Genomic DNA, 27,773 nt, shown 5'->3' with positions numbered 1-27,773 from the left:
TATTATTATTATTTTGTTCGTGTGTACGCGATCTCGGGGTGTGTGTGCGTGCGTGTGTGTGTGTGTGTGTGTGTGTGTCCTTCCTTCCGCGTCGATCTCTCTCACTCTCACACACACGCAAAAAGTCTGCTACAGGCGGACTTGGTTGTTTCAATGGGAAGCTTTGTCTGGCTTGGAAACCCCTCCTTCAACCCTTCGCCTTCCGCCGCCTCCACCTCTCTCTCTCTCTCTCTCTCTCCCCCCCACCACCCCAAGAAATACCTCAATCCTGCCCACCTCCGGTTAACCCTCTCCTGCGCCCCTTTCTGGATCTCTCTTTGTGTGTGTGTGTTTTGGGTTTGTTTCGGTTTGAAAGCCGGGAGGTTTCGGGGGGAAAAAAAACAACAACAAACCCTTTTCAAATCCCCGCGCCAAAACGCGCGCTCCGCGGCCTGCGCTTTTACGCACCGGTTCCAAGCCGCGCGCTCCCAAATACCCCGGGGCTTCTAATTGCGGGGAACCGGACGAGATCCCCGGTCGTTTCCTTTTATTTTATTTTATTTTGTTTTTTGTCAGAAGCCGCGGGGAAACGGATCCTTTTCCTTGCCGAGGTGCCGGACGGGTTAAACCGATAGAGGGCCGCCGTTTTCCCAGAGAGGACGAGAAACTTGAGCTCGGAGAGGCTTGGAGAAACCCAGGCCCCTCTTTTTCGGAGGGGAGGAGGGGAGCGAGCCCTTGGCGAGCCCCGGCTGGATCCGAGTTGTTTTCTTTCTTTCTTTTTTTTAATTCCTTCCCTTTTGTGGGGGGAGGGAGGATCGAGTGAGAGGAAGAAATGTGCCGGAGGATGCACGGCGTCGGTAAGCCAGCGAGCGAGCGGGGAGGGCGGGAGGTGTTTGCAACAGAAGGGAACTTCCCCCGCTCGCTTGCAAAATATATATATATATCTATCATAAAAGTAGCAGAGGCAGGAGAAACGGATCCGGAGTAAACTGAACCGGGCTGCTTCTTTCCCTCCTCCCCACACCCCACCCTCTTATCCCGCTTCCGAGGCTCCGATCGCGGGTAGCCAAAGGAGGTTTTTTGCGCGGCGGCTCCCCAACCCAGCATGGCCTCACCCTCTCTCTCCCCGCAGGACAATGGCTGAGCCAAGGACAAGGCGGGGAGGCAGGGATCCCCCTCCCTTGCACCCCCAGCCCCACTCCAGTTTTCCTTTCTCTCCTTGTTTCCTTGGCTTCCCTCCTCCCCCCCCGCCCGCCACGGCTCCGATCTCCTGGAAGCCGGAGAGAGCGCCTCGCACCCGGATCGCGCCTGGACCTTTTGTGCGTTGGGAGGGGAGGCGGGGTGGGGAGGGGGGGTAGCGGTGGTGGAGAAATCAACTCCCGTAAGAAAGGAAGCGGCCGGGGGATCCTGGTTTAAGCATTGGACCCGGCACGAAATCGCCTTGCGCCGCCGCTCGATCCGACTTTCTCCACGCCGTGGAGGTGGGGTTGGGGGGGGTTGAGGAGAGAAGAGTCGGGGGGAGCAAGAAGCTTTGCGGGATCTTTTGGATTTCCTCGCGGGTTTGGGAAGCTCCGCAAATCGGCGCTCCAAGGGAGCCCCGCGGGGCAAAACAAAAAACAAAACGACGGAGGAAGGAGGCAGAGTTTTTGGAGTTTTGGAAAGGTCGGATAAAACTCGGGTTTAGGGGGTCCGGATCGACTTTTATTTCTCTCCCCCTTCGATCGGACACGCGGCTTGAGAAACGGAGGAGGGACAAGCCGATTCCGAAGAGTTGCTTTTTATTTTATTTTTTATTTTTTTGACAAGGAAGCTGTGGTTGTAAAGGATGGCGGAGTTGAGAGACCATTGTGTCTGGGATTAAGGTGCTTAAGCTCTCGGCGGTGTATTTTTTTTTTTTTTTTCAGCCAGGGGGGATTTGCTGGTTGTTCTGGGTAAACCCCTTTGGAAATCCCCCTCTCCGATCGACTGTATTGTAGATCGGTGGATCTTCTCTCTCTCCCCTTGAATTCCCCCCACTAGCACTAGCAATAAGAGTTATATTCACAGTGTGGTAAAGATGCTTCTTCAAGAGGCACCTGGACTTTCTGGTTTTTTCTTTGAAGACGTTTCACTTCTCATCGATCCATGGATGAGAAGCGAAACATCTTCAAAGAAAAACCACAAAGTCCAAGTGCCTCTGGAAAAAAAAAGCACCTTTGGGACAACTGAGAATCTCCATAGACAGTTTACAGGTTCACAGGGCTTTTACAAGCCCCTCTCTAAGCTGTTTATAGACTCTGCCCTCCCACACAATCTGGATCCTCATTTTATCCCCCTGACCTGGCCAAGGATGGAAGGCTGAATCCTCCTTGAGCCCGTTTGGAGGGCTTTTCTCAACCAGCAACAGTTACTCCAGAGCAGAATTTTCACTAGCGGGTTAACCTGTTCCGAAGTCTCGCCTGCTTAGAGGTAAAGCTCAAGTGGATTCATTTGGGGCGGATCCCAGGGGAACTCAGGGAGGTTTTGCCCCAAAGCAGGTTGTGGTGGGATGCCATTGTCAACTTGGTTTCCCCCCACCTCGCCAAGCTATGATTTGATCTGGAAGTTGAAATCCCGCCCCGGTTGAACAAAGGGGTTGCAAGGATGAACAAATCAGTTCTGAGGTGGCTCAGAATCTAATTTCTTCCAACAATTTACTAAAAATGTGCCTCAAAGGAGTGTAAATGGTAAGGATGGGCAAATCAGAATTTTAATTTTTCCAACAATTTATTAAAATGCACCTCAGAGGAGTGTAAATAGTAAGGATGGGCAAATCAGACTTAATTTTTCTAATAATTTACTAAGACACTTCAGAGGAGTATAAATAGTAAGGATGGGCAAATCAGAATTTTAATTTTTCTAATAATTTACTAAGACACTTCAAAGGAGTATAAATAGTAAGGATGGGCAAATCAGAATTTTAATTTTTCCAACACTTTACTAAAATGCGCCTCAAAGGGAGTGTAAATGGTAAGGATGGGCAAAAAAATTTCTAATAATTTACTAAGATGCGCTTCAAAGGAATGTAAATAATAAGGATGGGCAAATCAGTTTTGAAACGGTTCACAATCCCATTTTTCCCAATAATTCACTCCTGTTGCATGCCACTCTAAGCTGCTTACTCTCCAGGGATGGTAATTAAAAAATTACTAAATGAGCCACCTGCTTTCTAATGGCGAGGAGAACACATCACAATGGTCTGTCTCACATGCACAGCACAAGGGAGCAACATTCCTAAACAGGTTTCAGAAGTATTCTGCGGTGGCCTGGTTTTTTTAAACAAATAATTTGCATTTTATGGAAGCAAAAAACAAATCCAAACCTATGCTTGCAGACGACGCTTGCAGACGGTTTCCTGAATGCTTCTTTAAATAACTCACCTGTGCCTTTTCTCCAAGACGGGTAGAATTCAACTTGTCACTGCAACTGGGACCACAATATGCATTGTTAAGCAAGGGAGGTTATGAGTCTGATTTTGTGACTTTTTTGGGCCATGGTTGTTAAGCAAATTGATGCAGTGTTTAATTGAGTCATGCAGTCATTAAGCAAATCCACTTCTCCCATTGATGTTGCTGGTTTAGAAGGCGGCTGGGAAAATCTCAAATGGTGATCCACAATGGATACTGCTGGTTGCCAAGTGCTTGAATTTTGATCCCGTCACTGTGGGAGTACTATAACGGTTGTAAGTTTGAGGATGAACTTAAGTTACATTTTTTCCCCACTGCTGTTGTAATTTTGTTCACTAAATGAATGGTTGTAAGTTGAGGATTATCCGTAGTGGGCCTTTCTGTTTATTGTTCAGGCATAATGTGCTTGTTTTATTTTCTGATTGCTGCTTCCTGATACACAAATATGTGTTGACATCTCAACTGTTTGTGTGCTGGAGATTTAAAGTGGGGGTATTTTGCAAGCCCTAAGGGTGTCCCTACTGTTCTGACCCAGGCCCTTTTCCAAAAAATCAAACACAATTCAAAAAGAACAGAAACCTTGTACTGCTTTTACAAAATAATTAGCTGGGATAAGCACAAGTCTTGCCAAACTGTGGGAGACTTGCCAAAAAATATACAGACAAGAAATAATTTGTAAAATAAGAATCTTCAAATACAAACTCAGGATACTGGAATGTCCACGAGGCTGGAGTTTCAAAACGTCTTTGCCTTCTGCAAAGTACGTTCGTTTCACAGCTGGCTTTTATCTTCTTGAAGGAGGGGCCATTACCTTGCAGCCTTACTCCCGAGTTGCCCATGCTATTGTAGCTGCTTTTTCCTCCTAGCAATCCTGCACGTACTTGGCACAGGCTCCTCGGGAACCTCTTCATCACTGCTGCCAGCCCCCACAATCTCTGAAGGCAGCAGTCCACTCCCTAATGGTCCTGGCCCCTCATCTGAATCTTCGCTCTCCTCAGCCGTCCACATTTGCTGCCGGCTAACCACAACACCTACTCTTATTTTGACTCTGGATATTACAGGTAGTCCTCAACTTACAACAGTTCATTTAGTGACCTTTCAAAGTTACAACGGCACTGAAAAGAGCGACTTACAACTTTTTTCCACACTTTCAACCATTGCACCATCCCCAAGGTCATGTGATCAAAATTCAGAGACTTAGCAGCTGGCCTGTTTTTATGACGGTCACTCTTTTTCCCAGGGTTGCATGAACACCTTCTGACAGCAAAGTCAACGGGGAAGCCAAATTCACGCAACAGCTGTGTTATTTAGCAACTGCGGTGGTTCACTTAACAGCTGGGGCAAGGAAGGTGAAGTGAGACAGAGCTCACTTAACAACTGCCATGGCTTAGCCACAGAAATTTTGAGCGTAGTTGATGTTGTAAGTCCAGGAATATCTGGTATACATTATTGCTACCCCCTTTATTTATTTGTTTATATGCATAAGGTAAAGGTTCCCCCCGCGCATAAGTGCTAGTCATTTCCAGCTCTAGGGGGTGCCAGTGCTCATCTCCATTACAAAGCCGAAGAGCCGGTGCTGTCCAAAGACGTCTCTGTGGTCATGTGGCCAGCATAACTAAACGCCGAAGGTGCACAGAATGCTGTTACCTTCCCACCAAAGGTGGTGCCTATTTTTCTACCTACATTTTTTACATGCTTTTGAACTAGGTTGGCAGAAGCTGGGACAAGCAACGGGAGCTCACTCCGTTACGCAGCGCTAGGAATTCAAACTGCCGAACTGCTGACCTTTCTGATCCACAAGCTCAGCGTCTTAGTTACTGAGCCACTGCGCGTCCCTTTTGTTTATATGCATAATCCATCCCAATTTGACTAACTCTGCGTTAGTCGGAGCAAAGCGTAATCTTAAAAGCAATAATGTATAGGACAGGGGTGTCAAACTCAAATTTCATGGAGGGCCACATCAGGGTTGTGTTTGACCTCGGGTGGGCCCCGATGGGCATGACCAGCTCGGTATCGCTCATGTCAGGGGCGCCTGTGGTGGCTGCCAGCAAAAATGGGCTCCCGGGCTCCGTTTTTGGCTGTACTAGCCTCCTCCAACCCTCTGCCACAAATAATGGAGCTCAGGAGGGCCTGAGCTCTGTTTTTGCTTGCACTGCGGGCCAGTCCTTCACTGCTTCCAGGGTGTCCCACCAGGCCAGATCTAAGAACTCTGCAGGCTGGATCCAGCCCCCAGGCCTTGAGTTTGACACCCCTGGTATAGGACAATAAGTGTTGGACAGTAGTGAGGAGGTTGAGGAGGAACCTGGGCTAGTTGTGGAGGCTGAGGAAGGCTATGATGAGGGCTCTGCATCAGAGGCAGAGGTGGGGCCAGGGCAGGCTGGCAGTCATCAGCTGCCTTCAGACTCAGACAGCAGTGAGGCAGGGGAGTTTCTGGAACCTGTTCCCAGCCTGCACATGCACAGAGCTACCAGAAGACAAGAACAATTGAGAAAGCAGGGTTGACTCAGGACTATAAGCCCGCACCTTGGAGATGATTGGCCCCTCCCATAGGACATAAAAGAGGAGCGAACGGGATGTGAGGTTTTGCAGGAAGCAATTAGTTTGTCTGGTCGGTTCAAGCTTTGAAAAGTTCTGTTTGACTCTCTGTCAAGTTTGATCTTGCTCTGCATTTGGCAATTAGTTCTCTGGCCGCATTCCAAGTGCGATAAGGTGGGTGTTTATAAACATTCCCCTGAAAGACTGTTTGTGAAGCCTTGCAGGCTGTGAATGAACGTAATTTACAGTCTAGGTCAGAACATGGATGTCCCACCGTGGCCTGAAAAGCTGTTGAATCAGGCGATGTTTGGACTGTTGTTTTATAAATAGTGCGGGAGATCTGTGGGGTCCTTGATGCTCTCTGAGCTTGGTGGTTTTTCTTGCAGGTATTTCATTACCAAACTAGGTAACCTCGGTCAGTGGGTCACCTGTTTGAATTGCAGGTTTCCCCATTGGTGCCTGTCTTTGTCTGTTTGGATCTTTTCCTTAATAGGTGTTCTTACGTGCGTGCGGGGTTTTTCCTCTTAATGCAGCGTTTCCTAGGCCTGTGATGGCAAACCTACGGCACGCATGCCACAGGTGGCACACAGAGCCATTTATGCCGGCACATGAGTTGCAAGCAGACTTACCTCACTACACACGCGCTTGCCTCACAAGTGATTTTCGGCCGGTTTGAGGCCTTTTTCGGCCTTCCAAAGGCTTGAGGAAGGCTTCTGCAGGCCGAAAACTAGCCCCGTTTCGTCACTTCCTGTTTTTCTGAAAATACCAGAAGTGATGAAATGAAGCTAGTTTTCGGCCTGCAGAAGCCTTCCTCAAACCTCTGGGAGGCCAAAAAAGACTCCAAACTAGCTGAAAATCAGCTGTGAGGTACAGTGCAGGTGGGGGGGTGGGGATTGCGCACGCATACGTAGGAGGTGGAGCGCATTGCCTTTTGGGTTGCTGGCGCACAAGCGTGCAAGCACGTGAACAATTTTTGGCAAAAGGACCCCCCCCCAAAGGCTAGCCACCGTTGTCCTAGGCTGACTGGAGACTTCTGGGACTTGAAGTCCACTCATCTTACAGTGGCTGAAGTTGAGAATCATTGTTCTAACCTGTGCGTTTTCGTGTGCTTCTTTTCCAGCTCTGAACTTCATAAGAATGACCAGAAGATGCCAGGTTTCAGCATAAGAGGGCCCCTGCGGGGTGTGTAAACTAGGTAAGCTCCCATTACACGTGGGCTGAACACAACTGCAAGGACTGATGCTCTTGCTTATTGTTTTACAGCTTTTTGTGTTTTTAGGGACACGAACCTGAGAAAAGTTCTGCTGGACAAGGTCGCAGGCTAGTCAGGCTTCAGGGCTGTATGTCATCCAGTGGATGGGTTCCTTTACAGTAACATACTTCCCCTGAATACCCATTAACTGAGATGAAAATAGAGATTAGTATGTCCTGCAAATGCAGATGCTAGGTATCTGTCCGTCTGTCTGTCTGTCTATATCTATCTCTAGCTATCTAGCTATATATATATATCTCTATATCTCTATCTGTATGTCTATCTCTATCTAAATATCTCTATCTATATCTATCTATCTACATCTGTCTACCCTATATCTATGTATCTCTATATAGGTCTATGTCTATCACTATATCTATCTATATCTCTATATGTCTACCTCTATCTAAATTTCTCTATATCTATCTATATCTCTATCTGTCCATCTATCTCTATGCCTATCACTATCTATATCTCTATCTGTCTCTATATCTATATCTATCTATCTACATCTACAGTAAATCTGTCTATCCCTATATCTATCTATCTATCTATCTATCTATCTATCTATCTATCTATCTATCTATCTATCTATCTATCTCTTTTTATATCTCTAAATCTATATATCTCTATGTCTATCTCTATATATGTATGTATGTATGTCTGTCTGGCTGTCTATCTATCTATCTATCTATCTATCCGTCTGTCTATATCTATCTCTAGCTGTCTAGCTATATATCTCTCTCTATATATCTCTCTGTATGTCTATGTCTATCTAAATGTCTCTATCTCTATATCTATCTATCTCTATCTCTATATCTATGTATCTCTATATACGTCTATGTCTATCACTATATCTATCTATATCTCTATATGTCTACCTCTATCTAAATTTCTCTATATCTATCTATATCTCTATCTGTCCATCTATCTCTATCTCTACGTCTATCACTATCTATATCTATATCTGTCTCTATATCTATATCTATCTATCTGTATCTTTCTATATCTATCTCTAAATCTATCTATCTCTATGTCTATCTCTATATAGGTCTGTCTGTCTATCTATCTATCTATCTCTATCTCTATATCTATCTCTAATCTAATCTAATCTATCAATCATCTACAGGTAGTCCTCAACCTACAACAGTCTATTTAGTGACTGTTCGAAGTTGCAACAGCACTGAAAAAAGTCACTTAAGACTGTTTTTCACACCTAAGATCTTTGCAGCCTCCCCATGGTCACATGATTAACATTTGGATTCTTGGCAGCTGACTCACATTTATGACCATTGCACTGTCCCGGGAGTCACGCGATCCCTTTTTGCAACCTTCTGACAAACAAAGTCAACAGGGAAGCTAGATTCACTGAACCACCATGTGACTAACTGAGCAACTGCAGTGATTCCCTTAACATGCATGGCAAGAAAGGTCATAAAGTGGAGCAAAACTCACTTAACCCATTTCTCACTTAGCAACATAAATTTTGAACTCCATTATGGTGATTAGGACTAGTAACTAGATACAGGTAGGCCTTGGCGTATGACCACAACTGAGCCCAAGATTTCTGCTGCTAAGTGTGACAGTTGTTAAAGTGAGTTTTGACCATTTTACGACTGTCGTGCCTCTGTTGGAGTCTGACTCCAAGGGAGAGATTGAGCAGCTGACAGTGAGTGTGGCTCCGGTGGCTGTGGAAGAAACTGGGGAAGGGCACAGGCCGGCTGGGCATTCAGAGGAAGACCCAGGCCCCTTCCCTCTTCATCCTAGGGCACGCAGGGAGGAGCAGATAAGGGAGAAATGTGAGTGGCGTGGTCTACAGGGGAGGAAGGGGCCCTGATCCCCTTCAAGGGCTGCAGCTGGGAGGACTGGTTAAAAGGACAAACTGCGCATGGCGAGACAGTTGTTAACTGAGGTTTGCACTATTTTTGCGCCCTTTCAGTTTCTACATGAATCACCGGTGTCATAAATATGCAACTGCCAGTTTGTCAAGTCTCTGAATTTTGATCACATGACCATGGGGAAGCTGCAAGTGTGAAAAACGTTTATATATCTTTTTTTTTTTTAGTGCTGTTGTAACTTCTAAATGAACTGTTACAGGTCAAGGACTACCTGTGATGACCCAGGATGTGGCACAAAGGCAACACAGTCAGATAAGATAAGATAAGATAAGATAAGATAAGATAAGATAAGATAAGATAAGATAAGATAAGATAAATTTATTGTCATTGTACTCAGAAACCTGAGAACAACGAAATAAGGTGCTCTTTCACAACATACAACTGAACAACACCAAAAGACATATACAAATAACAGTGTAAAACAAATTAAAACAAATAACAATTAAAAACTGTACAACCAGGATATATATATGTTAAGACCACCAGATTCATAACTCTGCAGATAATCAATAAGAGTCCCTTTAATAGTTCCAACTTTGCCCCCAGTGTCCAGGTTACCTTCTGGCTGGAGAAAAACTCTCCCAGGGACAGCCTTTAACTGCAAGGAATCAAGTCTAAAACATGGTCAACAAAAACTGTAATTTGAAGTCCAATCAAGCCCAACTGAGCTAATTAGTTTGGCAGGACAGGAGCGAGAATTCCAGACTTGAAGGCACAGCAAAACTCACATTTCCCAGCCAGGAATACAGATAAGCAAAGTCAACACAAGATAATGTCACATTTGCTCCCAGCAGCTGCTACATACAGCCTGCATTTCTTATATATTTGATGAGTGGTGCAGTGGCCTAGAGGTGGAGTTCTCGCCTCACAATCAAGAGGCTGAGAGTTCAATCTTAGCTAGAGGCAGATATTTCTCTCTCTTGGCATACTGAGAAAATATCTGCTGGGAAAAAAAACCCTCTGCATTGGCAACGGGAGGGGCATCTGGCCAGTAAAAACTCAGCTCCATTCAGTTGCCCAGACTCCACCCCTGTTCTGACCCAACCAGATTCCCAAAGAGCAAACACAAAGGCAGCAGCCCCCGCCTTTTAAGGTTTAATAACAATTAAATTACCTGTTTCTTTACAGATAAAAGGTTGCTTTCCACTAATTAGCACCGACAAGAAAGAGCCATGCCGAGTTGTTCATCAATGCTGCCAAAAACCCAGAGATAAGAACTAATTTACAAGATTCTCCAAACACAAACTAAGGTGTCCACAAGCTGAGCTTCAGAGCTTCTTTGCTTTCTGCAAAGAATGCTTTTTCAAACCTGGCTTTTATCCTCTTGAGGGAGGGGGCATTAACTGACAGCCTTACTCCCGAGTCGCCTGTGCTGCTGTAATTGTTCTTTCCTCCGAGTAATCCTTCGTACACGCGCACTTGGCACAGGCTCCTCGGGGACCTCCTCATCGCTGCTGCCAGCCCCCACAATCTCTGATGGCAGCAGTCCGCTCCCTGATGGTCCTGGCCCCTCATCTGAGTCCTCGCTCTCCTCAGCCATCTGTACCTGCTGCCGGCTAACCACAACAACCCCGCAAAGGATTATGGGGTCATTAAAAGAGGAGGAGGATTGCTTTCTGTTTGAAGTTTGTCTCCTTAGTCTCAACCTTGGCAACTTTTAAGATGTGTGGACTTCAATTCCCACAATTCCCCAGCCAGCCTCACTGTGTTAACTTCTTTACTGACTTTTTTTCCCAACAGGGATTTGGGGTGGCTAAATTGTTGAGGGATTCTTAGTTTTCTCTCCCCTTCTGTTTTTGTTCCCATTCTTCAGGAAAAAGACTTTCCCATCAACCCCTGATCTGATTCGTTTGGAGATTCGGGGTGCCCTTTTAAGACAAAGCTTCCATCCCTCTCAGCCTCTCCTTCTGGGAAAAACACTCCCGTTGCCAAGTTGTGGCCCTTCGTTTCCCGAATCTCTTGCATTTGGAGAGAGAGGGAGGGAGGGAAGGCCATTTGCGAGCCTCTTTCCAGGGATGTCTGCCAAACGGGCCTCGACGCCGAGCCTTCAGTTCCAAGGTCCCTCAGAGCAGGGAGCTCCCCGCGGAGCGAAAATGGAAGATGAGGAGCCCGAAACGCCGGATCCGGAGGAAAAGTGGAGGGGCAAAGCGATGGCTTCTCGCCGCTCTCGAGAGAAAAACGAGAGGCTGCTCAAAGCGAGGACGGCCCAGCACAAAGTCCATCACAACGCCGCTCGTTCCCCTCGTTCGGGGTGGAGGAGTCTACTGCGCCCCACGGAGTTACAAGACCGGCGAAGATTCTCTCCCTCCGCGGAGGGGCCGGCGGTCACCCGCCTGTGGCCCAGGGGCGGCCGCGCCATCCGGCACCCTGTGGTCCTGAGCGAGGAAAGCTCAGAGCCCCAAAACCTCTTGGACGCGGGAGAAATTGGGGAATCGGGGATGGTGAAGGTGAAGGAAGAAATTCTGGGAGACGACTCGGCCAGCATGGAGATGAAACGCCAACGTTTCCGCCAGTTCCGCTACCAGGAGGCCGAAGGCCCCCGTGAGGTCTGCAGCCAGCTCTGGTATCTCTGCCACCGGTGGCTGAAGCCGGAGAGACACACCAAGGAGCAGATCCTGGAGCTGCTGATCCTGGAGCAGTTCCTGGCCATCCTGCCCCCGGACATCCAGAGCTGGGTCCGGGAACACGAACCCGAGACCTGCTCTCAAGCGGCTTCCTTGGCGGAGGATTTCCTGCAGATGCAGCGGGAAGTGGAGAGGAAAGAACAGCAAGTAAAAACATAGTTTTGGGAGGAGGGTTGTTTTTGGGGGAGGGTGGAGGGGTGATGTAAAGCAAGGGGCTTGATAAGAGTCTTTCTAGATCCCCCCTCCCCATTAAACCCTGCGTCACAGTCCCCAAAGAGGCTTCTGAAAAGCCCAACTGGCACCACCCTTGTTCCGTTGTTGCTCCCGACCAATAGGGATTTATTTATTTAGCAGAGGTGGAGAACAATGGCCGCTTTATGACTTTATGGCTTGTGGACTTCAACTCTTAGAATTCCTGAGGCAGGCTCGGCGGCCTCCGGGATGGCCGGGCCTCTGTGCCGAGCGATGGGAGGCCTGAGCTTGCTCAGTCGACTGGTTCGCCCCGGAGGCAAGCTAAGCCCGCGCCCTGGAGTGCGGCGGGCAAGTGAAGGTATACAGGTTGATACTCACTACCGCCAATTTGTACCACCACCACTGTTCTCAGTAGTCCTTGGTGAAGGAACCCCTGGTCTCATGTGGTTCTGGATTTTGTGGCGCTTCTGGCATGACTCCGATGAAGTGCTGGGTCACTTTCCTTTCCCAGATCCTTCTTTGCGGACAGATGAAGAGCTAGGAATTCCTCCAGATGATGAATAATAAACGTGTGATTTCAAAGTGGCTCTTAAAATAAGATACTTTGCTTAGTAAGAAAGCATTAAGATCTACTGTTGCAAAATAAGGAATATAACATTAAAATTGAACTACACCAAAAAAAAAAAAAAAAAGAATTCCTGAGGCAGCATGAGGAAACATGGCCCCTTCAGGACTTTTAAACTTCAACTCCCAGAATTCCTGAGCCAATATGGGGAAAGATGGCCTCTTTATGGCTTGTGGACTTCAACTCCCAGAATTCCTGAGGCAGCATCGGGAAACATGGCCCCTTCAGGACTTTTAAACTTCAACTCCCAGAATTCCTGAGCCAATATCGGGAACAATGGCCCGTTTATCATTTGTGGACTTCAACTCCCAGAATTCCTGAGGCAGCACAGGGAAAGATGGCCCCTTCATGACTTTAAAACTTCAACTCCCAGAATTCCTGAGCAGAATGGGGAACAATGGCCCCTTTATGGCTTGTGGACTTCAGCTCCCAGAATTCCTGAGGCAGCATGGGGAACCATGACCCTTTTATGACTTGTGGACTTCAACTCCCAGAATTCCTGAGCCAGTCATAAAAGGGCCCTAGTTCCCCACTCCTGATTTAAGGCAATGTTTCTCAACCTTGGCACCTTTGAGATGCAGGGACTTCAACTCCCAGAATTCCCCAGCTAGCAAATTCAGACGTTTGAAAACTGGTTCATACTTAGGACCCATTACTGTGTCCCAAGGTTGTGTGATCACTTTTTGCGACCTTCTGACAAGCAAAATCAATGAGGAAGACTAACTTATCAAGTGCAATGATTCACTTAACAACTGTGGCAATAAAATGGGGCAAAACTCGCTTGTTTCACTTAGCAGCAGAAATGTTGGGCTCAATCTTATTACAGATTAACAGAGTTGGAAGGGACCTTGTAGGTCATCCAGTCCAACCCCCTCCCCAGCAGAAGAGCCCACACCATTTCAGAAAGATGGCAGTCCAGTCTCTTCTTGAAAGCCTCCCGTGATGAAGCTCCCACCACTTCTGAAGGCAAAGCTGTTTCACTGGTTGATCTTGGCTGCTTTAAGACGGCTGGACTTCAACTCCCAAAATTCCCCAGCCAACAGAGTTGAAATCCATCTGTCCTAAAGCTCCACTGTGGTCATAAGTCAAGGACTACCTGTAACCCATCAATAAAATATTGCTAGAAGGAATGAAAGGAGACAGAGAAGCACAACTTATAATATTTTATGCAGGTAATCCTTGACTTAACAACCACGGGATCTTTTTCTGCTTCAGGTGCTCGGGCTGTTTGAGATGGATAACGAGGTTTCCCCAGAGGCCGAGGCTGAACAGCCTCCATCCGTCGCTGTGCCAGAGCCTCTTTTCCGAGAAGCCAAGCGAGAAACCGACGAAGAGGAACACAGCAATTTAGGTAACATTCCCAATTCACTTGGTTATGAGGCTCATCTTGATTTCTCGGTCTCTTTGGGGTCTTTGGAGCCAATTTCAACTCTAACTGGTTTTGTGTGTGTGTGTGTGTGTGTGTGTGTGTGTATGTGTAGACTTTCAGCTTGGATTGGAAATGAGAGAAGTACAAATTATTCCTGTAAAGGAAAGAGTAAAAGTAGAAATTATGACCATTGCAATCTTCCTGTGGTTAGATGATCAAAATTGGGGTGCCTGGCAACTGGAATGCATTTACGACGGTTGCAGTGTCCCAGAGAGTCACATAATTGCCATCTGTGACCTTCTTGGGCAGGGGTCTTCAAACTTGACAGCTTTAAGACTTGTGGACTTCCAACTCCCAGAATTCCTCCTCCAGTCATGTTAGTTCAGGAATTCTGGGAATTGAAGTCCACTTAAGGTGTCCATGCTTGAAACATGAATCTAAACCAGGGGTCTTCCCACTTGACAGCTTTAAGACTTGTGGACTTCAACTCCCAGAATTCCTCCTCCAGTCATGTTAGCTCAGGAATTCTGGGAATTGAAGTCCACTTAAGGTGTCCATGCTTGAAACATGAATCTAAACCAGGGGTCTTCCCACTTGACAGCTTTAAGACTTGTGGACTTCAACTCCCAGAATTCCTCTTCCAGTCATGTTAGCTCAGGAATTCTGGGAGTTGAAGTCCACAAGTCTTAAACTTGCCAAGCTTGAAGACCCTTTGTGATGACTCAGGGCATGGCACAAAAGCATTAAAGTCACAAAAGTAGGTAAAGTCCCTTTAATACTTCCAACTTGGCCCCCAGTGTCCAGTTATCATTGGCTGGAGAAAAAACTCTTCCCAAGAACAGGTTTTAAAGGGAAGAAATTCAGTCCGAACCCAAAGTAAAATAAATTATAAATAAAAAGCAACACAAACCACGCTGCAGCAATTATGAGACAGGGAAGGATAAGGAATTGCAGACTTCAAAAGACAGCGAAACACACACAGTTGGGAGGACCCCAGAACCCAGATAAGACTTGAGAAACAAAGATAATTCACGCTTTGCTTCCAGCAAGGTGCTGTGCACAAACGTCCCTTTTAAATCCTGTTTTCCCAGCTGCAGCTAATGAAGGGGATCAGGGCCCTTTCCTCCCCTGTAACCCACGTAACTCACATTGCTCCCTTCTCCCTTCCTTCCTGCGTGCCCTAGGATGAAGAGGGGGTGGTCCTGGGTCTTCCTCTGAATGCCCAGCCAGACTGTGCCCTTCCCCTGTTTCCTCCGGAGCCACACTCCCACTCCCTGTCAGCTGCTCAATCTCCCCCTCGGAATCAGATTCCAACAGGGGCATGACACCCTTGTTCTTGGGGGACTTCCGAAAAGTCGAAGGGGAAGACTGGATTCGCTTAACGACCATACAATTCACTCAACCGTGGCGACACGGTTTACAAGCGGCGTAACAATTTCTTTAAACAATTGCGTCACTTAGCAATGGATGTTTCCAGTCCCAATGATGGTCGTAAGCTGAGGACGACCTTAGAGTGTCGTGGAGGGAGGAACAATACGGAAGGTTCTTAAGAATGTCAAGGCCTCAGTTCCCTGCCAAGGTATGGATGTAGTAGACTTACTCCATTAAATAAGGGATGAGCAGTTAATTTTCCCAAGGGGCCCCCCTGAGACACTGGGACTGTAGTGGAGGGCATCTCTGCCTCCGCAAGAATTTGACCTCACATGGGGGCTGAGTCCCTCTGGCAAGCAGCTCTTTCCTTCTCTCCGCTTAATGACTGCAATAGGGAATGCTGGGGTCGCAATCGTTGAGTGAAGCAATTACATGGCATCTGGCTTGAGCTGGGGGTTGGACTAGAACACAGTTCCACAACCTCTCCGGGTTGGTGGCCCAGAGCAGTGGGGGAGGCAGGAAAGGGGATAGTTTTGTGAGAAAAGCAGGTGCAGGGGTGGGATTCTACTGTTTCAGACCGGTTCGGGCAAACTGTTTGCCGAAATGGTAGTTGAACCGACAGGCTGGCACTCACCCCAGGGTTGCCAGATCGCAGCTTGGCTCTGCGGCCAAACTCAAGTCAAAATACAGCCAAATTCGGCCAAATTATTTTCTTTCACGGCCAAATTTTCCAGCCAAATTTTTTTATGCAATATAACATGAGGATATATTGTTTTTTTGTTTTTTTTAACTGTTTTTAAATAATCAGATCATAAAAAATAGTCAACCAGGGGGCTCAGGATCGCGTGCAGCACTCACCCATCACTTCCGGCACCTCCCGCCCGCGCTCTGCTTCGCGCCTGCTTCTCCTCCTCCTCCTCGCTGGCTCGTTCTCTCTCGTTCCCCAAGCGGCGCCCCTTGCATGAAGGGTGGGGTGGGGGGTTTCTCGCGGGGCGCATCCAAGGCGCAACTCCAGGCAGAGGGGAAAGGGAGTGAGAGCGAGGCGTGTGAGCTGAAAGCTGGAGTGGGGTGGAATGAAGGGGCTCAGATCCCGATCCAGACCCTTCGCGGGAGCCCCCAAAAGCAGCCCTGCGGTTGTCCGGGGTGCTGGAGGAGCGCAGAGGGGGGCCGGGGCCATGGCTCAGCGGCGGCGGCAGAGCCGTCAGCTGGGGGAGGACAAGAGTGCGCGACAAAAGGCTCCGGGCGGAGGCGAAGGCAGTCGCCGCCTGAAACAACCGGGAGAGGAGAAGAGAAGAGAGCGAAAGAGACAAAGAATTCTAGACAATGCTCTGCTTGCCAAGATTACAAAATTGTGCGTATACCCACATTTATAGATTATATGACACAGGGAAACAACACAGTGTATTTTTTGCTTTTGTGAAGGTGCTTGGCAAGCAGAGCATTGTCGAGAATTCTTCCAGCTCAAATAAGACTTTCAATTACCTGGGAATAAATCCATATTAAACCAGTCAAACTTTTAGTAGATATTCACTGTGTAGCTTGGCTAAAGCAACATTCTGCCCTGTGTGTTTTAGGATTTTGGTCTCTTTCGCTCTCTTCTCTTCTCCTCTCCCGGTTGCTTCAGGCAGCAACTGCCTTCGCCTCCGCCCAGCGCCTTTCATCGCGCACCCTCCTCCCCCGGCTGACAGCTCCGCCGCCGCCGAGCCATAGCCCCGGCGCCCCTCCGGCACCCCAGACAAGCGCAGGGCTGCTTTTGGGGGCTCCTGCAAGGGGTCTGGATCGGGATCTGAGCCCCTTCATTCCACCCCACTCCAGCTTTCGGCTCACACGCCTCTCTCTCGCTCTCGCTCTTGCTCCCTTTCCCCAGGTGGAAAGAGGCGCTTCGTGGTGGAGCCACTGAGGCGAGCTTTCTCCCCACCCCGCGTTCCTTTCTCCCTCAGGCTGCCGACTGGCGCTGCTGAGGGCAGACTTCCCTCACCCGTAGGCTGCTGTGAGATTTCCCCCCACCCCCCGGGGATGAGGTCAGACCCGCCATTTAGCCCCAAATTGGGGCTGGTGGGGGCATAACTGAATGAAAACCGGTATTCGGCCAAAATTCCGATTTCACGGCCAAGCAACTTTCCTACAGCCAAATTTCTGGCCAAATATATTTGGCCGGAGACATCATTTTTTTCACGGCCAAACAGATAGAAATACGGCCAGATTTCTCGAACTTGGCCGGAAAATCGGCCAAATGGCAACCCTGACTCACCCCACCCCTCCCAGGAGTCTCCACACAGCCTGTTTTGGAAGTAAGTGCAGGGTCCGCGTAGAGGCTATGGGAGGGCGAAAAACAGGCCTTCTGAAAGTCCAGAAACGGACCTGATTCCGGCTTCTGGAGTGCCTCCGGATCCTGGGGGAGGCTATTTTTGCCCTCCCAGAGGCCCTCCGGAAGCTTCCAGACTCTGGGGAAGGAGGAAAAAAACAACCAAACCGGAAGTCCAGAAATGGGCCTGTTTCTGGCTTCTGGAGGGCCTCCGGACTCTGAGGGAGGCTGTTTTCACCCTCCCAGAAGTCCTCCAGAAGCCTCTGAACTCTGGGGAAGCCGAAAACGGCCAAACCAGAAGTTCCGAAGTCCAGAAACAGGCCTGATTCCAGCTTCTGGAGGGCCTCCGGACTCTGGGGGAGGCTGTTTTTACCCTCCCAGAGGTCCTCCGGAAGCTTCCGGACTCTGGGGAAGGGAGGAAAAAAACGCCCAAACCGGAAGTCCAGAAACGGGCCTGTTTCCAGCTTCTGGAGGGCCTCCGGACTCTGAGGGAGGCTGTTTTCGCCCTCCCAGAAGTCCTCCAGAAGCCTCTGAACTCTGGGGAAGCCGAAAAACGGCCAAACCGGAAGTTCCCGAAGACTAGAAACGGACCTGATTCCGGCTTCTGGAGGGCCTCCGGACCCTAAGGGAGGCTGTTTTTACCCTCCCAGAGGTCCTCCGGAAGCTTCCGGACTCTGGGGAAGGGAGGAAAAACGCCCAAACCGGAAGTCCAGAAACGGGCCTGTTTCCAGCTTCTGGAGGGCCTCCGGACTCTGAGGGAGGCTGTTTTCGCCCTCCCAGAAGTCCTCCGGAAGCTTCCAGACTCTGGGGAAGGGGGAAAAAAACAGCCAAACCGGAAGTCCAGAAACAGGCCTGATTCCGGCTTCTGGAGGGCCTCCGGACCCTGAGGGAGGCTGTTTTTACCCTCCCAGAGGTCCTCCGGAAGCATCTGGACCCTGGCGAAGGCGAAAAATAGTCCTCCCAGAAGTTCCTGTAAGCCACGCCCACCATGGCCATGCCCACCCAGTAACTGGGCAGCGGACTAGTTGCTGGGATTTTTGAATCCCACCCCTGGGCAGGCGAGCACCCAAAACTCGTGTGAGTGGAGCTGCAAGTGCCCGTGACACTCGTGCAAGTGAGGGCCTGTTGCGAATAGGCTGCAGCCCGGCATTGGGCCGCAGCCTATAGGTTGCGGATCCCTGGACCAGAAGACTTCCAAGGTCCCTTCCAACTCTGTTATCCTGTTATTCTTTTAATAATGGCTTCATTCAGTGACTGAAGATCCTGATCTCAGCTGTGGTCATAAGTCGAGGACTACCAGTACTTAAGTGGATTGAGCATTTCTGCACATGTGGGTGTATACAGAACTGTGAAAAGGTTCTAGGCAGTTATGCAAAAGTGCTGTAAATTAAAAACACTTTCAGAAATAGAAGTGTTAATAGTTTATTTGTGCCACTTAACAAAATGAAAAGAAAATGAACAGAAGAGAAATCCAGATCAAGCCGATATTTGGTGTGATCACCCATTGTCTTCAAAACAACATCTTTATATTTATTGTATAAACAAATACAAATATTACACACAGAGAGAGAGATACATAGATAATAGGTAGATAGACAGACAGATAATAGACATAGATGATAGGTAGATAGATGATAGATTGATAGATGGATCGATAGATGATAGATAAATAGACGGATAGATAGATAGATAGATAGATAGATAGATAATAGACAGACAGATAGATAGATAGATGGATAGATGATAGGTAAATAGATAGATAGACAGATAATGTGATGACCCAGGGTGAGATACAAAATAAACAGTCACAAAAAAACAGGTGAGGCCCCTTTTATTCCTTCACTTTGCTTCCAAGCTCCGAATATCTTTGAGTGGAGACAAAAAAACTCCCACACAACAGTTACAAGAAGTGGGAAACGCTGTTTAAATTATAAAGAGTAAAAAAACAACACAAACCAGGCAAGAAAAGGGCTGGAAGACATCCACAGATATCAGAACACATACTGGGAAGGACACCAAACTCAAAGAGGAACAATAAACTAGAGATATTTCCACGCTTTGTTTCCAGCACTCGCCCTTACACATGTCCATCCTCTTATCCAGTTGTTACAGCTGCAGCCCATGAAGAGGGTCAAGGCCCCCTCCTCCCCAGTAGACTACATCTCTCCCTTATCCTCTCCTCCCTGCGTCCCCTACGATGGAGAGGGAATGGGCCTGGGTCCTCCTCTGCCCAGCCGGCCTCTGCCCTTCCCCGGCCTCCTCCACAACCTCCGGAGCCACACTTCCATTCCCTGTTGGCTGTTCCTCCTCTCCCTCAGTCAGTCTCTACCAGGGGCTTGACACTAGATAGATAGAGGGATAGATGATTAGATAGATAGATAGATAGATAGATAGATAGATAGATAGATAGATAGATAGATAGATAGATAGATAGATAGATAGATAGATAGATAGATAGATGATAGAGAGATAGATAGATAGATAGATAGATAGATGATAGATAGATAGATGATAATAGATAAATGATAGATAGATAGATAGAGATAGATAGATAGATAGATAGATAGATAGATAATGGACAGAGAGAGAGAGAGAGAGATAATAGAGAGATCATAGATAATAGATAGTTGATAGGTAGATAGACAGATGATAGAATGATAAATAGATATATATTGTAAATAATATATATAAGGCGATATAAAGCTCTTAACACTCAACAGCATATAAATCCAAGAAATAAAATAAGCTGACAACTCCTTTGTCTCCTTCCTCTGCTTGGCCCTGCAGGATCTCTCAGGCAGGTGGAACCGCGCAGAGGGCCCCCCCTCCCCCTTTATCCAGAAGAGGGCAGCTCGGATGACGAAGGCCTGCTGGACCTGGTCTACGCCACCAACCTCGAGCTCCACAGCCGGCGGCCTCCCCGTCGAACCCGCCTCATCCGGATGCGCACCCACGAGCTCCAGGTGTCCGACGAGGAATGCCTGACCCGCTTCCGGCTGGACCGCCAGGCCATCCAGGACCTGTGCACTCTCTTGGCCCCCTACCTGGATGGGGCGTCTGCGAGTCGCCGGCACATCCCGACGTTGCAGAAAGTCCTGATAGCCTTGCAGGTTCTCGGCACGGGCTCCTTCCAGCGGATGACAGGAGATAACCTGCGGGTGTCCCAGTCTTCCGTCAGCCGCTGCTTGGACGCCTTCCTGGAGGCCATGTTGCGCCACGTCCACGAGCACATCACCTTTCCCACCACTGACTCGGAGCTGCGGCGGACCAGGGAGGCCTTCTTTGACATCGCAGGGTTCCCCAACGTCATTGGGATTGTGGACTGCACCCACGTGCCTATCATCGCCCCCGCAGACATGCCGGCGCTGTACCGGAATTGCCACAACTTCCACAGCCTGAACGTGCAGGCCACTTGCGACGCCTCGGGTTGCTTCACTCACGTCTTGGCCAAGTTCCCCGGAAGCGTCCACGACGCCCGCATCTTCCAACTCTCCCAGTTGCAAAGGCTGCTGGAGTCGTGGCCGGAAGGGAAGGGGTGGCTTCTGGGTAAGCAACTCCTGAAGTGGGGTTGAGCTGCCCATTTTGAGGCAGGGACAGTTAGGACGTGCGAAGGGAAGGGGGAATTCCCAGGGTAGGGGTAGTCCTCAACTGACGGTCATAACTGAATCCAACATTTTTCTTGCTAAGTCGACAGTTGTTTTTTTTTGCCCCTGTTTTACGCTCTGCCTTGCCCCAGTAGTTAAAGAAGTCGCTGCTGTTGTTAGGAGTAACGTGGTTGTTACGTGAATTTAACTTGACTTTGCTTCGTCAGAAGGTGGCAAAGGGGGATCCTGTGATTCCAGGATTCTAAATAAAAAAAGAGGCCGAGACTTCGGCAAAAGGGCAGAGAAGGGACAACTAAGATGGTTAAAGGCCTAGACTACGGGGGTCCTCAAACTACGGCCCGTCAAACCATTAATCCGGACCATGAGGCTGCCCTGCCCTCATTGCGCCACTTACCCACCAGCCCCCACCCTCCCGGAGGCCGAGGTGGTCAAAATTGGGAAGCACAGAGGCCAAAAATAGGCCCATTTTTTGACCTCCCTGGCCTCCAGAGAGAGAGGGAAGGAGGAAGTGGGAGAGAGAAAGATACAAACTCACACACACACACACACACACACACACACACACACACACACTGTCAGGGTTCCGGCCCTTAATTCCCCATTTAAATCGTGAGTCTCGAGCCAAACTTCCAAAACTTCAAAAGGATTTATTGGGAGTAAACATGTCCGGCACTGGCTTGGGTGTAGCCGACTCTGAGACACATCGTTCATTGTCACCCTTGACCCTGGTTTTCCCCCCACCCCCTGGGTGTATTCATATTCTCCAATGGGACATATCCATAGCCCAATATTTCTATGGTCTTTTTAGAGTTGACACACACACACACACACACACAAAAGGCAGCCACATCCCTTCACTAACCTACTTTCCGCTCCCAAATTAAAGTTTAATTTGTGTGTTTTGTTTAATGCTAAATTGCCCACGCCCACCCAGTCACATGATCACCTAGCCACACCCACTAGCCCGTCCAACACCCTTAAAAGTCTGAGGGACAGGAAATTGGCCCTCTGTTTAAAAAGTTTGAGGACCCCTGGCCTAGAGAGTAAAATATATGAAGAACAGTTGCAGGTGTTCAGGTTTGGCTACTCTAGAGAAAGAATTAGGGGTGACATGATAGTAGTATTCCGGTATTTGTGGGGTTGCCACAAAGAATAGGGGGTCAAATTATTCGCCAAAGCCCCAGAAGGCAAGACAAGAAACTCATCAGGGATGGAAACGTATCAAGGACAGAAGCAACCTGCAATTAAGGAGAAACTTCCTCACAGTGCGGGTAACGAACCAGGGCAACAGCTTTGCTTTAGGGTGCTTCATCACTGGAGGTTCTTAAGAAGAGACTGGACAACCTGTGACGACCCGGAGCGTGAGGCAAAAATAACAAAGTCACAAAAGTAGAATAAATTCCCTTTAATGCCTCCAACTTGGCCCCAATGTCCAATTATTCTCGGCTGGATATCAAACTCTGCCAAAAAAAAAAAAAAACAGCCTATGGAGGAAGTAAATGCAGTCCGAACCCAAAGTAAAGATAATTATAAATAAAAAACAACCAACACAAACCACGCTGAAGTAATTAACACGGCAGGCCAGGGTGATAAATTGCAGACTTCTACCAGATAACGCAGCAAGCACAGTTGGGAGGAACCTAAAAGCCAGATAAGCTTCGACAAGAATAATGCATGCTTTGCTTCCAGCAACTTTGCCTCCTTTTAAACAGTCCTCCCAGTAGCAGCCCATGAAGGGGATCAGGGCCCTTTCCTCCCCCATAGACCACACCACTCACGTTTCTCCCTTATCTGCTCCTCCCTGCCTGCCCTAGGATGAAGAGGGGATGGCCTTGGGTCTTCCTCTGAATGCCCAGCCAGCCTGGGCCCTTCCCCAGTTTCTTCCACAACCTCTGGAGCCACACTCCCACTCCCTGTCAGCTGTTCCATCTCTCCCTCGGAATCAGACTCCCAACAGGGGCATGACACAACCATTGGTCTGAAATAATATAGGGTCTCCTGCTTGGACAGGGGGCTGGACTAGAAGACCTCCAAGATCCCTTCTGGCTCTATTCTGATTGGATAAATATGAGTCAGTTGCCAAGCGTCTGAATTTTTATCATCATGATCCTGGGGGATGCTGCAGTGGCCATAAGTGTGGGGAAACTATCCCAAGTACCTTTTTTTTTTTGAGTGCCGTTGATAACTCTGAACGGCCACTAAACGAATCATTATAAGTCGAGGACTACCTGTACCCCTTGTATGCTGACACTTGCTTCCTCTCTTCCTCAGGCGACTCGGGGTATCCTTTGCGGCCTTTCCTCATGACCCCGCACCCTGACGACGGCCCTGAGCCCGTGGCGCGCTACAACGCAACCCACAAGACGACGCGGATGGTGGTGGAGACGGCCTTCGGGCAGCTCAAGATGAGGTTCCGCTGCCTTCACTCCACGGGGGGGCGCTTGATGCTCCGCCCGGAGAAAGTGGCGAAGGTTTTTGTCGTCTGCGCCATGCTTCACAACATCGCCTTGAGGCGCCAGCTGCCCATCATCAATGGAGGACAAGGGGTGGACACTGAGGTCCCTGTGCCTCCCTACCTGGAAACCGACACCATGGTCGAACAAGATCCTCAGGGAGTAGAAGTCCGGGATCAGATCGTTAGCACTTATTTCTCACAATAAATGAGCTTTGAATAGACGACGCGCAGTCAGCGGGTCTGTTCTTCCCTGTGTGTGTGTGTGTGAGAGAGAGAGAGAGAGAGAGCTTCAGAGAGGAGACAAAGGGTTGTGTGATTGCACAACTGCCTCCCCTGACCTGGAAGATCTTCTATAGCAGGGGTCGCCAACCTTTTGGACCTCAGGGACCACCAAACTCATCATTTTAAATCCCGCGGACTAGAGACCCTGGGAAAATCCCCCAAAAAAGTCTGCAGGAAAATTCCCCACCCCGTTTTCCTACCGATCGATCATTCTTCATTTGGGATCGCAGGATACCATCTCCAGGTCTGTTCTTTGGGTGGGAGAGAGAGAGAGACTTTTGGCTTCATGCAAGGAAAACAGCAGAAGGAACAGAAGTCTGTCTTTTCCCCCAAACCACCGTAAATGACTTGTCGCGCTGGTGCAGCCTCTTGGAGCAGGATGCCTTGCAGGATCCTAAACACTCGTTTCTGGCAGGGTTTGGGGGAGAGAAAGAAAGACTTTTGCTGCTTTCCTTGCGTGCAACCAAAAGCAGAAAAAGAAAGAAGCAGCCCAGTGGCCACTCAATGGGGCGAATGGGGCAAATCCCCTCACTCCGCCCTTTCCCCCCTCCCCTCACTACCTCGTGTTGTTCGCGACGCTAGCCTTGTGTTTCCGTGGGCCATGTGTGTGACGCAGCCTTGTGTTCCCACGCAGCCTGGATTAATCACTTTGGGATCTGCAGACCACCAAAGTTTTCTCACGGGCCACCAGTGGTCCCCAGCTCACTGGTTGGCGACCACTGTACTAAAGCAGGGGTGTCAAACGGGTAGCCCACAGGCCAGATGTTTCACACGCAGGCCATGCTCACCCCGGCTCTGCAAAAAGGCAAAAAACTGTTGCGGTATGTCACGTAATGTCATGTGTTGTTGCGTAGCATCATCATCATCATCATCTCTTAAGGACACCATAATCCCTTGCGGGGTGGAGTCTAGGCCATCAAATGGAGTTGAGGGTATACTGGCAGGATGCCCTTCCTGTCACCAATATGGAGTTATATTTGGCAGATATATTCTTATTGTGCCCAAAGAGAGACATATCTGCCTCTACCTAGGACACTAGTGGCTAAGATTTTTGGGCTCTTGTGCCAAAAATTGAGTGCGCGTGAGCACCTGCGCATGAGCGTTCCAGCACCCAGAATGCAATGCCCCCTGCGCATGCACATGCAACCCCTCCCGCCACCCCCTTACTTACACTGCACCTCACAACTGATTTTTCGGCTGGTTTGAGGCCTTTTTCGGCCTCCCAGAGGCTGAATAATACGCCCGTTTTGTCACTTCCGTTTTTACAGGAAGTGACAAAATGGGCCTATTTGACCTGAAAAGCCTAGCAGAGGCTTTTTCCAAGCCTCTGGGAGGCTAAAAAAGGCCTGAAATCAGCTGTGAGGCGTGCGCAGTGAGGTAAATTTGCCTACAGCTTGCCTGCCGGCACAAATAACTGCAATGCCACTTGTGGCACGCATGCCATAGGTTCGCCATCACGGACCCAGGATCAAACTCACATCCTCCTGAGTGTGAGGTGAGAGCTCCACCTCTACCCCACAGCATCACTTTAAAGCCGTGATGGCGAATCTATGGCACACAGGCCAGAGGTGGCACACAGAGCCCTCTCACTGGACATGTGAGCTGTCGCCCCAGCTCAGCTCTGCCGTGTATGCGCCGGCCAGCTGGTTTTCAGGTCTCTAACATCCATGCAAGGGGGGGGCATGCAGAGGGTGTATGCATAAGGGACACGTGCACAGGAAGGTGGGGTATGTGCGCAGAGGATGCAGGTGCATGCGCAGGGGTGGGGAATGCCACACGCATGCGCAAGGATGCTTGTGCAGTGTATTTTGGGGATGCGTGCATGCTTTCGGCACTTGGTGCTGAAGAGGTTAGTCATCACTGCTCTCAAGGCTGCTGCATATGCCCAACACAATTGTTTTTAGGAGGAGGTTAGGGCTGACAGGAGTTGATCTCACAAGCTGGGCATCTTCTCAGGTTTTATGCTACGGAAAAGAGATGCAAAGAACTGGGTTTGGTGCTCTTTTGGATCGTGTTGCACGAAACTCTTAGGAAACAGCAGAAGAAAATGGGACGTTGAGCATTCCAGAAGTCTAATTTACAAATATTCAGTGGAATGTAAGTGTTGAAAGAGTTTTTCAAATACTCTAATTAATGAGTTTCACCAACTGGGGGACTGTCAGGTGAGCTGGCTGGGGAATTCTGGGAGTTGAAGTCCACACGTCTTAAAAAGTCCCCAGGTTTGAAAAACTCTTTGTTGTGTTCAATGACAGGAATTAACGCAAACATCATACCATCTACGGGTAATCCTTGACTTACAACAGTTCATTTAGTGACCTAAGTTTGAAAAAAAAAGGGCACTGAAAGTTACAGCTCTTTTTCACACTTATGACCAATGAAGCCAATGCACTTATGACCAATGCATCCCCACGGTCGCATGGTCAAAATTAAGACGTTTGGCAACTGACTCATGATGATTGTGGTGTCCCAAGGTCATGTGATCCCCTTTTGCGACATTCCGATAAGCCAGGTCCATGGGGAAGCCAGATTCCCTTAACAATCGTGTTACTAATTTATGATTCCCTTAACAACAGTGGCAAGAAAAGTCGTAAAATGGGGCAAAACTCACTTAACAAACGTTTCAACTCAGCGACCTAAGTCCTGGGGTCAATTATGGTTGTAACTCGAGGACTACTAGTATGTTGTGTTTAGCTGGCAGCAGGTGCGGACAGTTGAGGAAAGCGAGGATTCAGATGAGGGGCCAGGACCATCAGGGAGTGGACTGCTGCCTTCAGCGATTGTGGGGGCTGGCAGCAGCGATGAGGAGGTTCCTGAGGAGCCTGTGCCAAGAGTGCGTGAGCACAGGCTTGCTCATAGGAAAGAGCAGTTACAACAGCACGGGTGACTCCGCAGTAAGGCTGCAAGGTAATGGCCCCTCCTTCAAAAGATAAAAGCCAGCTGTGAAGTGCATATTCTTTGCATGAAGCAAAGACGTTTTGAAACTCAGCCTCGTGGACATTACAGTATCTTAAGCTGGTATTGGAAGATTCTTGTGTTGTGAAATATTTTATCTGTTATTCTTGGCAGACCAGCACAGTTTTGGCGAAGCTTGTGCTTATCAAAGTTAATTAGTTTGCAGCAGCCTTTTAACCAGGAATTCGTAAGAATCATTAAAAGGTTTCTGTTCTCTTTGGTTCGTGTTTGTTTGATTGGAAAAGGGTTTGGGTCAGAACATAGTATTTCCATCTGGGACCCATCATCCACAACTGAATTTTTTTTTACACCTATCATAGTGCTACTGGTTGTGCCAGATGGGTGTTGCGGCTCAGCATTGCGAGATGAGGGCAAAAAGGAAAGGCTCGCATCCTGCATAAGTATTAAATTTGTTTTCATTCCCCAGAAGATCATGGGTATCTAATGCACAAGGATTTTATTTGGAAGTAAAAACTGTTTTAACTACACTCAGGTAAGCGTGCACGGATTTCCAGCTTGAAACATGCCGCTTCCACCATTCTCAATGGACAGTAAAAAAAAAACCAATTTGATGCCTCTCATCAACACCTAAGCCATTATAGGTAATCCTTAACTTAGTACCATAATTAGGTCCTGGAATTTCAGTCATTAAGTGATATGGTGTTTAAGTGAAACCACACTTGATCTTACGATTATTTCTCTTGTCGTTCATCAAGCTGGCTTGGAAAGGTTGCAAAATCATGATCAAGATATCCCAAGTGCTGTAAGTGCCAGCTGGTTACTAAAGATGAACAGAGTTGGAAGGGACCTTGTAGGTCATCTAGTTCAGCCCACTGCCCAAGCAGACCCTGCACCATTTTTGACAGATGGAGTCTAGTCTCTTCTTGAAAGCTTGGTTGGCCAA

At 48.4% G+C, this 27,773-nt stretch overlaps 1 protein-coding gene and 1 pseudogene across 4 annotated transcripts; both read left to right on the top strand.

The window, feature by feature from the left end:
• The first annotated feature begins 289 nt into the window (after positions 1-289).
• On the top strand, positions 290-23,856 carry LOC113450962 (uncharacterized). Of its 3 annotated transcripts, none has more exons than XM_087927999.1 (6): positions 290-836; positions 7,060-7,134; positions 10,903-11,860; positions 13,746-13,881; positions 20,363-21,121; positions 23,452-23,856. In XM_087927999.1, the coding sequence occupies exons 3-6, from the start codon at positions 11,105-11,107 to the stop codon at positions 23,838-23,840; spliced, it is 2,040 nt and encodes a 679-aa protein (XP_087784125.1). In that variant the 5' UTR covers positions 290-836; positions 7,060-7,134; positions 10,903-11,104; the 3' UTR covers positions 23,841-23,856. The 3 variants fall into 3 exon arrangements, with proteins under 3 accessions (XP_087784125.1, XP_087784126.1, XP_087784127.1); XM_087928000.1 differs by lacking the exon at positions 290-836 and adding an exon at positions 945-1,298; XM_087928001.1 differs by lacking the exon at positions 290-836 and adding an exon at positions 4,333-4,753.
• Positions 12,114-12,597, top strand: LOC148126613 (NADH dehydrogenase [ubiquinone] 1 beta subcomplex subunit 2, mitochondrial pseudogene; annotated as a pseudogene). Its single transcript, XR_015742476.1, has one exon. The product of XR_015742476.1 is annotated as an NADH dehydrogenase [ubiquinone] 1 beta subcomplex subunit 2, mitochondrial pseudogene (transcript).
• Positions 23,857-27,773: the final 3,917 nt, after the last annotated feature.

The sequence above is a fragment of the Pseudonaja textilis genome, chromosome 2 (genome assembly GCF_049901715.1).
Source record: "Pseudonaja textilis isolate UNSWEBS1 chromosome 2, rPseTex1.2, whole genome shotgun sequence".
In the NCBI taxonomy this organism is placed as follows: Eukaryota; Metazoa; Chordata; class Lepidosauria; order Squamata; family Elapidae; genus Pseudonaja; species Pseudonaja textilis.
The sequence above is the reverse complement of the archived record's forward strand: the minus strand, read 5'-3'. Positions and strand labels throughout refer to the sequence as shown.

What these genes read in the sequence shown, in the direction of transcription:
- LOC113450962 (XM_087927999.1), top strand. Translation starts at nt 11,105, where the DNA reads ATGTCTGCCAAACGGGCCTCGACGCCGAGCCTTCAGTTCCAAGGTCCC. An exon ending in TGGAGAGGAAAGAACAGCAA is followed by an intron (nt 11,861 to 13,745) that starts GTAAAAACATAG and finishes TTTCTGCTTCAG; the next exon opens with GTGCTCGGGCTGTTTGAGAT. An exon ending in AGGGAAGGGGTGGCTTCTGG is followed by an intron (nt 21,122 to 23,451) that starts GTAAGCAACTCC and finishes TCTCTTCCTCAG; the next exon opens with GCGACTCGGGGTATCCTTTG.